The sequence below is a fragment of the Rhineura floridana genome, chromosome 6 (assembly GCF_030035675.1).
Source record: "Rhineura floridana isolate rRhiFlo1 chromosome 6, rRhiFlo1.hap2, whole genome shotgun sequence".
In the NCBI taxonomy this organism is placed as follows: Eukaryota; Metazoa; Chordata; class Lepidosauria; order Squamata; family Rhineuridae; genus Rhineura; species Rhineura floridana.
This window is the reverse complement of record NC_084485.1, coordinates 34090893-34106208: the sequence shown is the minus strand read 5'-3', so window position 1 is coordinate 34106208 and position 15316 is coordinate 34090893. Positions and strand designations below refer to the sequence as shown.

The 15316-nt window shown below is 41.9% G+C and overlaps 1 protein-coding gene across 1 annotated transcript; it reads left to right on the top strand.

The window, feature by feature from the left end:
- Positions 1-4125: 4125 nt before the first annotated feature.
- Positions 4126-15112, top strand: FITM2 (fat storage inducing transmembrane protein 2). The gene is made up of 2 exons (XM_061631413.1): positions 4126-4442; positions 6520-15112. Exons 1-2 carry the CDS (start codon positions 4270-4272, stop codon positions 7133-7135), a joined length of 789 nt encoding a protein of 262 aa, XP_061487397.1. The 5' UTR covers positions 4126-4269; the 3' UTR covers positions 7136-15112.
- Positions 15113-15316: the final 204 nt, after the last annotated feature.

Below are 15316 nucleotides of genomic sequence, written 5' to 3'. Positions count from 1 at the left end.
ATTTTGTCCTGTTGCCATTGTCGAAGTAAGATTCAAGTGCCAATCCAGTCAGCTTCTGTACATGGAATGGGGGTGGGGGCAACTTCCATTTCCTCAGGCAGCAAAATATCTTGGGCCAGACCTGCCCTCATGCCCTGGTGAGGAGGTCTTGGGATCCTCCGAGCCCTTGCTGTGATGCTATCCAAAGGGAATTTTGACATAGGCTGTGTACCCATCATACATTTAACACACATTCAAAGCACATTTAAAGCACATGGCTTCATGCAAAGAATGTTGGGAACTGTAGTTTACAGAGCTACAATCCTCAGCATCCTTAACAAACTACAGTTTCCCAGGTTTTTTGAGGGAAGACATGTACTTTCAATGTATTATGTGTATATATCCTAGAGTTAAAAGAAAATTTCCAGATGGTACAAGGTGTTTGATGATGAAAGAGACTGCCTTGGAAGGTGGTGGACTGTTCTTCATTCTGTCTTTTCAAAAAGAGATTGAATGCCCACCTATCAAGAATGCTGAAGGGTGGATTTCTTGTGTTGACAGGGGATTGGACTAGATGACCTTTGAGGTCCCTTTCAGCTCTATGATTCTTTGATGAAAATACTGTAAATCGGGGATGGGAAACCTGTGCCCCCCCAGATGCTGCTGGACTCCATCTCCCAGCCTACATGACCAGTGCTCAGGGATGATGAGAGCTGTAGTCTAATAACACCCAGGTAGCCTTTCCCAACCTTTGGGTGCCCAGATGTTGCTGGACCATTGGCCATGCTGGCTGGGGCTGATGGGAGTTGTAGTCCAGCAACATCTGGGCACCCAAAGGCTGATCTTCCTAGGGGACCACAGGTTTACTGTCCTTGCTGTAAAAAAAACAGAGAGATCTAGCTCAGTCTTAACAATGTCAGTTTAATAAGACTTTAGATGTAAATGTACTGCCTACAAGTCGATTCCGACTTATGGCGACCCTATGAATAGGGTTTTCATGGTAAGCGGTATTCAGATGTGGTTTACCATTGCCTTCCTCTGAAGCTGAGAGGCAGTGACTGGCCCAAGGTCACCCAGTGAGCTTCATGGCTGTGTGGGGATTCGAACCCTGGTCTCCCAGGTAGTAGTCCACCACCTTAACCACTACTCCACACTGGCTCTCATAAACCCACTCATTTGTTTAAAAGAATGTGCCTACACTGTGGACTCTCTGCCTATTGACATCAGGTGGCCACCTTCGCTTTACTCTTTTTGGTGCCTCCTAAACACATTTTTGTTCAGGCAAACCTATCCAGGTACTGTACACGTTTACATGTGCTTTAATCTGTTTTGAGCTTACTGTTGATTTTAATTATATATTTTTAAATAACCTTTTAATTTCATTTTTTATTAACACTTTTTTTAAACTGCGTTGTCGTTGTTGTTATGTGCCTTCAAGTCGATTACGACTTATGGCGACTCTGTCAATCAGTGACCTCCAATAGCATCTGTCATAAACCACCCTGTTCAGATCTTGTAAGTTCAGGTCTGTGGCTTCCTCTCTTCCGACCACATTTCAAATGAGTTGATTTTTCTCTTATCTACTTTTTTCACTGTTCAGATTTCACATCTATACATAAAGATTGCTCCTACTTACAATCAAGCAGTATATAAATTTTGTTAAATTAAAAAAATGGATGATGGGTTTGTAGGGACACACAGGCCAACTCCCCCTCACCATCACCACTACCACATTCTGTGAACATGAAAGGGGGCCTTAGTGTGTAGGTTTGTATGCACTTTAATTTCTTCCACACAAGGGATGACCTTGATTGAGTCAGGATCTCCTCATGCAGAGGTCAATGAGCATGTTAAGTATGTAGATGCACAGAGGCCCTTCTCATAATCACAAAATGTAGACCGCATCTCATAATCACAAAATCTATCAGACTGTATCTCCCTGTATGAACCTGCCCGGGCCCTGAGATCTTCAGGAGAGGCCCTTCTCTCAATACCCACGCCCTCTCGAGTACGACTGGTGGAGACGCGTGATAGGGCCTTCTCGGTGGCTGCCCCTAGGTTTTGGAATTCCCTTCCTAGGGATGTAAGAATGACCCCCTCCTTGCAGTCCTTCCGGCGTCAAAGACCTTTCTATTCTTATGAAGTTTGCAGATGATACAAAACTGGGAGGGATAGCTAACACAATGGAAGACAGGAATAAAATCCAAAGGGGCCTGGATAGACTAGAAAATTGGGCTGAAATTAATAAAATGACATTCAATAAAGACAAATGCAGGATTCTGCATTTAGGCCACAAAAACAAAATGCATGGGTACAGGATGGGAAATACCCGGCTTAGCAGTAGTGCGTGTGAGAAGGACCTTGGAATTGTAGTGGATCGCAAGTTGAACATGACCCAGCAGTGTGATGCTGCGGCAAAAAAGGCAAACATGGTTTGGGGATGCATAAATAGAGCTATAGTTTCCAGGTCGAGGGAAGTAATAGTCCCACTATATTCTGCATTAGTCAGGCCTCATCTGGAATACTGCATTCAGTTCTGGGCGCCTCATTTTAAGAAAGATATAGACAAGTTAGAGCGGGTTCAGAAGAGGGCGACGAGGATGATAGCCGGTGGAGACAAGTCTACGGAAAGGTTGAAGGAACTTGGCATGTCAGTCTGTGAAGAGAAGCTGAGGGCGTACATGAGACTCTTAAGTACTGGACTGGGCTGTCAAGTAGGGTGGAAGAGTAGGCAGATTGGGCTGAGCATGAGTACTACTCTTTAAGTACTGAAGGGCTGTCAGGAGAGGAAGGAGCAGGATTGTGGAGAGTGCAGAGGGAACGAGCTTTCGTTTAAGTTGCAGGGAGCGTAGATTCAGTTGGAATTAGAAGGAACATCTTGACAGTAAGGGCGGTTTGGCAATGGAACCGACTGCCTAGGGAGGTGGTGGGATCCCTTCGCTGGATGTCTTCAAGCAGAGGCTGGACAGCTATCTGCGGGAGATGCTCTAGCTGCGGATTTCCTGCTGTGAGCAGGGGGTTGAACTCGATGGCCTACAAGGCCCCTTCCAACTCTATGTTTCTGATTCCAACAAGCCTTTGGTATTGACTGCTGCTAAAGATAGGGCTTGACGGGAACTGCATTGCTAATGCCTAATTCCTCCATTTTTAAACTGGTTTTTTGATTCTCTTTGAGCTATAAGCATGAATGGTTTTAATATTGGAATTAGTTTTTAATCTATTTTAATCTAGACTCTGTATGTTTTAATTATATGTGTTTTTATCTGGAAGCCGCCGCGAGTTCCAGTTTTGGAAGGATGGCAGGGTATAAATAAAGTCAATAATGACAAAGGCAATAATAGACAGCCAGCAGGGGAGTTTGGCTGTTGCATACTTCTTACAACCCACTGACACCCCCCCTTTTCAACTTGTGAGAGGGATTCTTATAAAGGGATTAGACAAATTCAGGAAGGATAAGGCTGGCCACAGCAGTAGGAGAATGCTCTTGCGCTCAGGTCCTGTTTTGGGGTTCCCACAGGTATCTGATTGGCCACTGTGAGAATAGGATGCTGGACTAGATGGACCATTTACCTGATCTTGTTATGATTCTGAAGTTGAACTTTCTGTAGGCAACTGTGCATGGCAAGAGTGCAACCTTAAATATTAGGTGGAATCTCCGCTATCTTTTCCGTGCCTACTGAAGACCTTCTTCTTTCAACAAGACTTTTAAGTAGAGACCTTATCCCAGTCTCCGTCTGTATTGGAATTGCTTTTTAAAATGTTTTTAAAGATATTTTATTTTAATATATTTTAAAGCTTGTTTTAAGATGCTTTGGAGTGTTTTTAGTGTTTTGTTTGCAGCACTGCGCTCCTTCTGGGAGGAAGGGCGGGATATATTTTTAACAATCAATCAATCATAATAATAACCACCTCTCCCGCTATTTTCTCGTGCATGAGAATAGCCTGATCCTGTAAGGAGTAAGCGCCACCGAGTTCAACAATAGTTTCTCCCGTTTCCGAAAGCAATCCCAGGAGACCGCTGAAATGACGGTTATTGGACTCAACAAATAGGCAATCGCAAGCTGCGCGCGCATCAACGTCCGCCCGCCTCTTCTACCTCGCCGACTGAGGCTGGGGCAGCTGCTTTTTCGCGCCTGCGCATACGGAGGAGAGGACCGGACGCCATTGGAGGTGGGATGGGCGGGACCAAGTCACGTAAGAGAGTGACGCAATACGTCGGATGGGAGTTCGCAGGCCGACGTTCACCGGCTTGTTGTTTGCTGTCTACAGCGGCATCGTGTTGTCTCCGGCATGGAGTACGTAGATCGCTCCGCGCGCTTCTTACGCCCTTATCTGGTGCGCAGTGTGGTGCGGAGGGCGATGCCTTGGGGCCTGCTGGGCCTCATGCTGGGCGGATCCCTTATCAAGGAGTTGGCGCCTCTGCCCGAATGCTACATGAGCAACAAGCGCAACCTGCTTAACGTGTGAGTGGCGTGGGGGGTGGAAGGAGGGAAGGCTTTTGATGGAAGTGACATTGATTGACAGGTGGCTGGAAAGCAAGAGGCTAGTTTGGAATGAGGGCACTTCAGCTTAGTGAGGGCCTTGATGAAAGGGCGGAGGCAGGATGGGAGGGAAGGGGTGTCTCTTGCCAGTTCTCTGGCATTTGATGAGGCGGGTGTTGCTCTCCAGAAAATTGGGGTGAGAGTCTGCCAGAAGGAGCTGCTTTTATTTATTGGAATTTCACTTTTTATCTGGCTTTATGGTAAAATTGCCCCTGAAGGACCAGGTCCGCAGCCTCGGGGTGATCCTTGATTCCAAGCTGTCCATGGAGGCTCAGGTTTCATCGGTGTGCCGGGCAGCTTGGGGTCAATTGCGTCTCATACGAAGACTGCAACCCTACCTTCCTGTCCACCAGCTCCCACTCGTAGTACACGCTCTGGTCACCTCTCGTTTAGACTACTGCAATGCGCTCTACGTGGGGTTGCCCTTGAAAACAGTCTGGAAATTACAGCTGGTACAAAATACAGTGGCTTGTCTACTTACGAACACCCGCCGTTATGATCATATTACCCCAGTGCTGTACAATCTACACTGGCTTCCAGTTATTTTCCAGGCTCAATTCAAGGTGTTGGTATTAACCTATAAATCCCTGTACGGTTTCGGCCCAGTATACCTGATGGAGCGCCTCCAACGTCATAAATTGTGCCGCCCTACAAGATCTGCCACTCAGGGCCTCCTCTCAGTCCCGTCAACTAAAGTGATTGGGTTGGTGAGGACTCAGGAGAGGGTCTTCTCTGTGGCGGCCCCCACGATTTGGAACTCCCTCCCAATAGATCTTCGACATGCCCCTTCCTTATATATATTTCGCCGAGGCCTGAAGACTTGGCTTTTGCATCAGGCCTTTATGAACTTGAGACTTCTAAGGTGAACTAGCTTCAGAATTGTATTACTGACAACTCTACTAAATATTGTAATTTTGCATTGTGCTGTACTGGTTATATTGTTTTTATTGTATCATATTTTACCATGTATTTTATCGTGCTTTATTGTACGCTGCCTAGAGTGGCCATTGGCCAGATAGGCGGCCTATAAATTAAAGTTTATAAGTTTATTTATCCCAAAGGCATAGGGTAGATAACAATGTGCTGTTAGAAGCAAAGTTAATAAATATAGTAATTGCTTGCCTAACACAAGGTAGCAAAAGCAAGCTGAAGAAACTAAGAACGTAAGAAGAGCCATGCTGGCTCAGGCCAGTGGCCCATCTAGTCCAACATCCTGTTCTCACAGTGGCCAACCAGATGTTTGTAGGAAGCCTGCAAGCAGGACCTGAGTGCAAGACCACTCTCCCCCCCCCCCCGGGGTTTCCAGCAACTGGTATTCAGAAGCATTCAGAACCTTTGGCCCTCAAGATATTGCTGGACTACAGTTCTCATCATCCCTGGCTATTGGCCATGCTGATCTGGGCTAGTGAGAATTATAGGCCCAACAACATCTGGAGGGGCAAAGGTTCCCCAGACCTTGGCTACCTAGTTGGCAGGTTTTCCAGGTTTCTGATGAAGGTCTTTCCTAGCCCTTCCTGGAGATGCCACAGACTGAACTAGAGAACTTTTGCATGCGAAGCAGATGCCCTACCGCTAAGCTACAGCCCTGCCCCAAATTTAGGAGTGTTAGCTGAGGTACTTGAAGCATATGACCCTCATGCTCTAGATTTTTCTTAATCTGTATAGCAGGTTTGTCTCTCAGTTTGATCCTCCTAGATTCCTTTAGCTTCCTTTTCTAATTTTTGAGAAATAGTTTTTTTTGAACTTTGAAATTAAGTTAAACTGTTGGATTTTCTAGGCAGTTTTCAACTTGTGCTTATATTGAATGTGGTAGTTTTTTGGCCACTCAAGAGCTTTATTAAGACTTGCACCACATTCCGGACACTGCTTTAGTGTTGTGGATTTGAAAGTATGCAGATAGTAAAATTTGCAGAAGTATGCAAATTTTGTAACTTCTTCGAACACATCTGTGGTACCTCCTTGGAGTTCAGTATATTTCTTTTCTGTTTCTCTCTGGCAGGTATTTTGTGAAACTTGCCTGGGCCTGGACACTTTGTCTGCAACTGCCTTTTATCAGCATCACTAACTACCTTGTCACACGGAACATCGTGGTGGTGGTTCAGCGTCTCAGTGCTTTGATGGTTGGTACTGCCATTTGGTATGTATGCACTGGAGTGTTCCTGCACATAGAGGACCTTACAGGCAGCTGCTACAAATCATCAACCCTTGATGTACTGCGGAAGGAACATCCCAACAGACTACAGTGTCACCAGGCTGGTGGCTTTTGGCATGGCTTTGACATCTCCGGGCACTCCTTCCTCCTCTCGTACTGTGCCCTAATTACTGTAGAGGAGATGGCTGTGTTGCACTTCGTGAACACCTCTCGGAAACCCAGATTGCACACACTGGTCAACGGCTTATTCCTGGTCTTGAGTTGTTTGACCCTGGTCTGGGTGTGGATGTTTTTTACCACGGCTGTGTATTTCCATGACTTTTCCCAAAAGTTATTTGGCACTTTGGTGGGCCTTTCGGCTTGGTATGGGACATACAGGTTCTGGTACCTGACTCCTTTGTCTCCTGGCCTTCCTCCCCAGAGAACTAGTGTGAGTACCCAAAAGTCCAACCGTAGCCTATAAAAAACAGTGCCTAAGTCAGATTTAGTTTTAAAGAATATTCTGTATTTGTTATCTAATTTTTAAAACAATTGTTAACGATAAACTTAAAGGGAGTGGTTGGAGATCAGGCATGTTTGAATTCTAATTGGAGGTACTGATCTATTTCCCAGTAAAAGGAGGATGCTGTTGGAATCCTACTGATCAAATGACAGATAGTTAACCTTCTTGACTAATTCAATGAAAACACTAATGATTGTGTTGATAATGAAATCCAAATTCAAATAACTTGAGATGGGGGACCCTTCTCAAGGTGAGCCACCAGCTCATTGGCTATGGAAGAGGCTAAGTTCATACATCAAACAAAAAACAGAACTTGCTATAAAAATATAGCAACCTGCAAGGAAAAAAAACATTGGTTCAGTCAGGTTACTAGCCAAGAGAGCTCCCTTGTTGAGACGTGACAGTTCTGGCCATGGTATACCATAATTTTGTATTGAACTATACTTGCTATTATTTCTTGAAGGCAAGGATAGAGCTTGATGAAAAATGAAGCTTTCTGTTAAATAGCCACCTGACCCAATATTTTTGTGTAAGGGAGGTCTGTCTGTTGAATCAGTGGGAGTTAGAGCCGCTTGTGGATTAACAGCACAAAGCTGTGGACATAAAACACCTCTTAATTCTCTGAATAAACTCCTATTCCTGCTTGTTAGATGCTTTCAGTCTCCAGTTCAGCCCAACCATCCCATAAAAACTGCTACAAAATGCATTTCCAGATCATTTTCTTTAGACAAAATGTCTTGCATCATCCAAGCAGTTCGGAGAATTTATTTCTCCATGTGATTAGAATCCTTGAGTATCTTGACATTCACTACTGTGGCAATGTAACATCCCTGACTTTTGCAACACACTTTGTATCAGTGTATTCTTGTTAAAGCAGGGTGTTGGTTGCAAAATTGCTGCACTTACATTCTTCATTCTTAGCTTACAGTATTTAATAGATTAAGGTATGTCCATAATCTGCAGCAGAAAGGCAGTTTGTTCTTTTATGGGAACTAATGTTCTGTGTATATTGATTCCTACAGTCATTTTTTGGCATTGGATAACATCTATAAATGATCTTGCATCAAATGAAACTTCACAGTGAAGAGTTTCTCCCCTACCCTTGAATGACACTAACTTTCCAACACACACTATTTTTATGTAGCTTTACTGTGTTGCTTGCTCCAGCTCTGTGACTTGGCTGGCTGCATTGAACAAGAAATGCAATTATTTTTAGTTCTAACTTTTTCTTTAAAAAACCAAAAACATTGCAACTTCATGAATGGTGCTGCTTTGTGCATTCACACCCAGAGGCATAATGTACTTAGCTCTGGGCCAAAGACTGTAATCCTCAACTCCAAAACTGAGGAAATGCTCAGTGAGTGGTTTGAAGTTTCATGTTAAGTGTGTGACTTGTAAGCTATTTAAGGTGGTATATTTTGTATTTGCACTGACAACTCAATCCTAAATGGATTTGCTTACTTGTTAAGTACCTTCTAATTTCACAGTAACCCCAAGCATACTTAGATGGAAGTTACTTCAGAAGTGATCCAGTGGTGTGCATGTGGCATATTCATTTGCTGAATGGGATTTTTAGATCCAAGTTCCCTTTAGCAGTTCCCGTGGATGAAACTCCAGGTTGCTTTTCAAAAATTATTTCCAACTTAAAAAAATGTCTTGCATGAAAGAACATGTACAATGCAGATATATATCTCATTGACTCCTGTGGGACTGAGATGTCTTGTGCAAACATGCCAAATGTAAATGACTTCTGAATTGCAGATCGGAGTTGGGTCATACAGCACTATTCCCCTACATGAAAGCAGTTTGGAGCCATCCTCAGATGTTTGCACGTCCATCAACTGGGAGCAAGGAGTAGCCAGATAGTTAACAGTCCCACAGTAGGACTAAGATAAGATGAAAGAGGATGGAAATAACCACAGTTCCCCAAGTAATTGGGAGGTTGCAGCAGTGGCCATCTCAGAGCAGATGTTATTTAGAGGGCATGGAAGCAACCTCAGTTTAATTTTGTTGTTTTGTAAGCTGTCTTGTGGATCCTTCTGGATTAAAACAATGGAACTCAAATATTTTTAGGACTTTACACACTATGAAGGGCAATTTTTACAACTATGGCAGTACTTTTTCCAGCCAATGTGATCAGGGGGCAACTGTTGCTGTAACCAGCTAAGTTCACACTGACTTTTGACCCAAACAAATTAGTCCCCTGAGGATGGCTCAAGGCAGCTTGCAGGTATTGGGAAAGTGCTAAGAACAGATCCTAAGTATTTTTCATTCATTTTGCTGACATCTTGTCTAATTGTGCTATAATCTGTAAGGTTACATTTATCTTTGCTTTAATATGATTTTTTTTTAGTGTTTTGTATTGGGATTTAAACCCCCCCAGTATGCACTAGATACTTTCCCTCACTATTATTTATGTGCATACGTTTTATTTATCTGCATACTTTCTGTTGACTGTGTGTGTTAAATATTGTAGATCTGGTGGCTGAATTTTTCTTACACATATAAATGCTGGTCGTCAGCAAAACCCTGTTGTGGTGTATATAAAGCATTGTTCTCTCTTGTCCTTATGTGGTATTCATATTTGCTTCATATTAATTACTTTTTCTTGGTTTGTTTAAACACGAATACCACCTTTAATAGCTGTTAACAGTGAGTAGAACTATCAAGCAGTCCTAATTATTTATCATTATACTTACTAAACTGCTTCTACTTCCACTAGCATTTAGCATGCTAACATGTGTCCCTCCAGATATTTTGGACTATAACTTCCATCATGCCTGACCATTGGCCATGCTGGTTAAGGCTGCTGAAAGTTGGAGTTTGAACAACATCTAGAGGATCACAGGTTAGCCCATCCCTTCGTTACAATAATGTCTTGATCCTAAACATGCACTTTAAACATTTATTTTAGGAGGATTTTCTTGACAGTAAAGAATCAGAAGTATTATGGACTAAACTTTTTGCAGCAGCTTGACCAGCAGTTTGTGTCACAAGCTTTTTTGCTGTCTTTAGTGGAGAGCTGGTTTATGGTCCTATTGACATTGGCTTTCTCCATAAAGCTCTGGACCTCATCTCATAATTTAGTGCAGATCAATGATTAGGAAGTAAATGTAAAGAAATGTATTCTTGCATTCTGGACTGTTATGTCAAACCACTTTTAAGCTGTCATTCCTGACTATGACCTGACTTGTAGTTGCATGCAGATTGCTGATTTTTAAAGCATATTGCCAGCTTCTGTTATACAGTCCATATCTATGAAAATTATTTAGAGTTTTTCCACTAAATTACCCACAATGTGAGCTGCATCCTGTTTTTGCACAGTTCACATTGACATATGTTAGGCTGGTTTGGACAATCTTATCAGTTTTATAAGCTTAGATATGAACTAGCCTTCAGACCATGGCAACATATCCTGGCTTGTTCCAATGCAGCTAACTGTAGTTTCTCTGTTTGGATGAAATGGGATATGTACTGTTGGCTGAAGACTATCTGGTTTGTTTGCTCACCTGAAAAGAGGAGCAAAAGGGCTGTGTATGTGTCCACAATGATCATTCATATTTCAGCTTATTAAACCAATGTATGATTGCCTGAACTGATTCGCATACCTAAATGGAGGTAAGGTATCGGGAACCTGCAGCCTTCCAGATGGTGGACTTCCAATTCCATCAGCCGTAGCCAACATGGCCAATGGTCAGGGATGATGGGAGCTGTAGTCCAACAACATCTGGAAGCCATAAGTTCACCATGCCTGATATAGGACATACTGCTTACCTAAGTTTTAATAACTTGAGGTCTGGCTATGCTCAAAATACTTTAAACCATAAATAATATTTTAAAGATAATATAATACATAATAATATATTGATGTCTATATTACGCATTAAGCTGGTTATCAGTGCAAACCTTATAAAGGAAAATTGGCGACTTGGAAAGATCACACTTGCTTGTTATGTTGTCATGAGTAGAAACTGCAGCTGATTTTAACCTCAATGTGGCATTGGATCCCAGTGATTTAACTGGGATTTATTTGTATGTGTGTGCATTTACAATTGCATTGTTAAAAGGACAGTAGGGAGATCATATGATTAGTATTTGAAGAAGAGTATAGGAATCAAAATAGTACAAAAATAGTTATGAGAAAGTTAGAGTGAATTACTTTGAGATTAAGGTATGGATTTAAATTCTCTAGACATTTTTTGGAAATGCATAACTTTGGACAAATTTTAGTGTATATTTGAACACCCACATGATGATATTTAGGATGATTAATCTGGGTGCATTCATGTGCAAATCACACATTTGGACAAAATACAAAATCCCAGAAACAGTCTTGTGAACTGCAATTATTAAGAAATCTAGTGTCTTGTATCATTTACATATATGTTGCTTGGATAGAGCCATTGAACAAAATGTCTTAATTTGTAAGTGAGCCTGGAAGATGGTCCTGGAGCCATTCATTAATTATAAGCATTCAACTGGAAGTAGTCTCCAGTTCCCTATCCCAAAACAATAGGATGGCATGGCAGAGAACTGACACTTTAACGTTACAACTTGTATTTGATCCATATAATGTAAACCTTGTGTGTGGGTGTTGTGGCAAAATGTTTGACATGATGTATCTACAGAAGTCCTATAGACACATGTATACAATTGTAACAGACCTGACATGGCTAAGGCATGGATAAATGTTATGGGAGGGGTATGTAGTCCAGTGCGAGGTGCTTTCTTCTTGTTTTAGGGAAACCCTCTGATTTATGAACATACCTAAGACCAAGCCTTGGTATATGGAGCTACAATATTCAGTAGACGGGTGAAATGCTGGTTTTTTCTCCTGTGCCTTTGATTGCTTTTGAGTTGGATAATGGCAGCTGGTTCCTACATTATGCTAATAGCAGTCCATGGAATTCAAGGGCAGTGAATCTTCTGCCCAATGTCCTGTTTTCTTTGTGGAAGGGCGAATATTTTATACAGTGAGGGGCGAGGTTGCCACTGAAGTGCAAATGAATTCACCTCAAGAATGGAGGGATTTGATGTACTTGGTAAAGCAAAAAGGCTGGATTTTAAATGGGTTTTGTTAAAGGTCTTGTTTTTTAAAAACTTGAAAGAACTTGTTGCCAATACCAGAGTTTTGTATTTTTTTTAAGAACTGATGTATTTTAAATGAAAGAATGCAAATATAGCAATGGATACTGATAAGAAAGCAAGTGTAATCATGACAATATTGGACTAAAACAACATTGTCTTTTCCCATTAAAGTTAATGCAATGCAACTCTTGTCATTTTCATTTGTAAAGAATTTATCAGATGTGGGGATAAACAAAATGCATCCTATATACTAATAGTGAGCTTTTTCTCTGAGCCTTGATCCTTATGTAGGTAAAATGGCACCATCCACTTACAAAAGAGGTGTCACAGGCTTGTGGCAACACTTTTTGCAGAAATGGGGGGAAAGAACCCAAAGGGAAAGACATCTGCTTCCTATGCCCCTGCCCAAAATCCAGCCAACTGAGTATGTTCAGTGGGCATGGAATGCTGATGGACTCCTTGCAGGGGGGAGGGAGTAGAATGGAGTGTCCTCAAGAGGGTGTGGCTGGTTGGAATCGAAACTGTCCACACCGTGACATTTTGTTGCACATCCTACTGTTTTGTTTCAAATACAGTTTTCTTTGTAAACGTGACATTGTGGATTATACTAAAGGCGTAATGTCTCAATGCCTGCAAGTCCAGAAGCACTTAAGAAGTAAAATCACTTGAATTTATGCATGCTTAGTCGGAATTACTAGGCTGTGCATTTTGAATGGCTTTAGTGAATTAGGCAGGTAGGATTAATGGACAAAATATCCTTCCAATCATAGAGTAGACAGTTGAATTTTATTTGGATTACCACTGATTTTAATTCCTTTCCTTATTTTGTCCTAGGAGTCTGGACATGGTTTTGAAAAAATATATATACAAGTGAGGGGCTATTTTTCAGTGGTAGGGTGCATTCATTCCATGCAGAAAGGCCTTGGTAATTACAGTTAAGAAGATTTCTGAACTGACCTTGAAGAGCCACAGTTGGAGTTGACAGTACTGGACTAAATGGCCTGACATATAAGACAGCCTCATAGGAAATGACAATTGACAGCTCATGTTATGCACAGACATCTTAATTGGGATGTATTGAAGTTTAATCAACTTTCTTTAGTTATCCTCCTTTATTGGATATGTGAATGCAGTGCTTTTTATTTTTGTAAAAACGTGCCAGTGCTTATACCTTGATAAAAGTGTTGTAGGTTCCAGTGTTGTACGATGAGTAACATCACCAACAAGGGCTTAATGTCATATGATGTCTTAGATGCACAGCTGAACCTTCTGGGGATAGAAATGTACTTCTCTGCTTTCTGGGGGAAGTTGCTTGGCTGAGTGCTGATTGGTGTCATGGCCATTTGGGATTATGTATTGTCTACTTTTGTTTAGCATCCTGCAGGAATAAAAACTTAAAAGTTGTTCATGCTGGCAGTGGAACATTGAATTTTTCCTTCGAAAATCAGAAGGCTGCCAGAAAACTAGAACAGGGCACATCTGGGATGCATAGTGGCTGGGGTGGCTCTCTCAACTGAAAACACTTAAGCAAACACCCAGTTTTGCAGTGAAGGCATGGGAGTCAGTACAGGAGGGAAAAAGGCATGACTCCACAGAATTCCTGCTAAGCAATGCACTGAAATAAGTAAGAATCTTTAATAAGTAAATTGTGCTTCAACTACATTCCCCTAAATGGCTGGAGGAGTGGAAAACTTCTAAAATGTTGAGGAGATTAACTCACAGTTCTAATGGTAGAATTGTTGACAACAACAGAAGATCATATAAGAAAAACTAATGGCTTGGATCCTAAGATAAGTGAACTTGGTGAAGTTCACAAAAGGAAAGCTTCTCATCGTCTTTCCTCACCTGTGCCCCCTGAAAAGTCTTGCTGGAAGGTTGGGGGACCTCCTGAAGAGTGTGTGTGAGATTGCTGGAAGAGGGGCAATTGCTCAAAATTGACCTGCCCAATAGCTGCATTCCTCAGCAGCCCCCAGTACCACATCCCACATTGTTTCCATGGTCCCCAGCCCTGAGGGGGCTGCAAAGGGAATGTGGGGGCAGGAAACTTTCCTTAAGTTCACCCTGGATTGGATGCTGAGGGAAGTGAACTTAAGAAGTTCACTTATCTTAGTTAGTTTAGGGTGGTAGAGAGCAAGTCTCCCTAAGTTTGGATAACCTGTATTCAGCTAATCGGACTCTTACTGAAAATACAAACATGTGACTAAGATGGATTTTAAGGTATCTTTGACTGAACGAACATTTGCTTAAGGAAATGTGTTTCCATCTGCTGAATTGCAAACTGGATTTTCCCCTCCTCACCCAAAGATGTATTTATTGTATTAGGGTGTTGCACTACAGGGGCAGGTGCTGTGGCAGAAAAAGATAGATATCTGGTGTGGATGTCCATGGATAACAAAAATGTAAATAATCACACACATGTACATGTGTGTGCCCAAACATCACTGCTTAGTTCCAGCAACCATAAAATAGAGGTGTAACTGCTGGTGGATTTGCATGTGCAAAAATTGTATTTCTGCCCACATGGTGTGGTGGATCTCAAAGGGGGACAAATGTTCTTGGGTTTGGTAATGCATCTCAAGATATCAGCATGTAAACCTGTCTGCATGGCACTCCATGTTATATAGATACAATAAGTTTGGTTCTACACATGGGAAGCTGTGACACATTTTTCCATTTCTGAACCTTGCAGGAAACACTTGTTCCAAATTGCCTCTTAAACTGGGCCTAAACATCTATATGCTTACGTCATTTCCTCTTTGCCAAGTACCTTTAGTTCTCCCTATTTTTGCACAATGAATTGCTGAATTGTGTGCGATGCTTGTTAATCTGTGTGCATGCATGCGTGTGTTGTCTTCTATTTCTGTGTCATTGAAAAGACCTATTGTTCCTCTGTGTTCTGAATCTGTTCACAGGTTATTTGTAATAAAAAAGAGCTCCTACATACTAGCCACTGCTCTGCTGCATTATTGTGACTATAGCTTGCTAATTATTAAAATAATAATTAAGAAATCAGTATGAAACAATATATTTTTTTAAAATTGCACAGCTCCATCA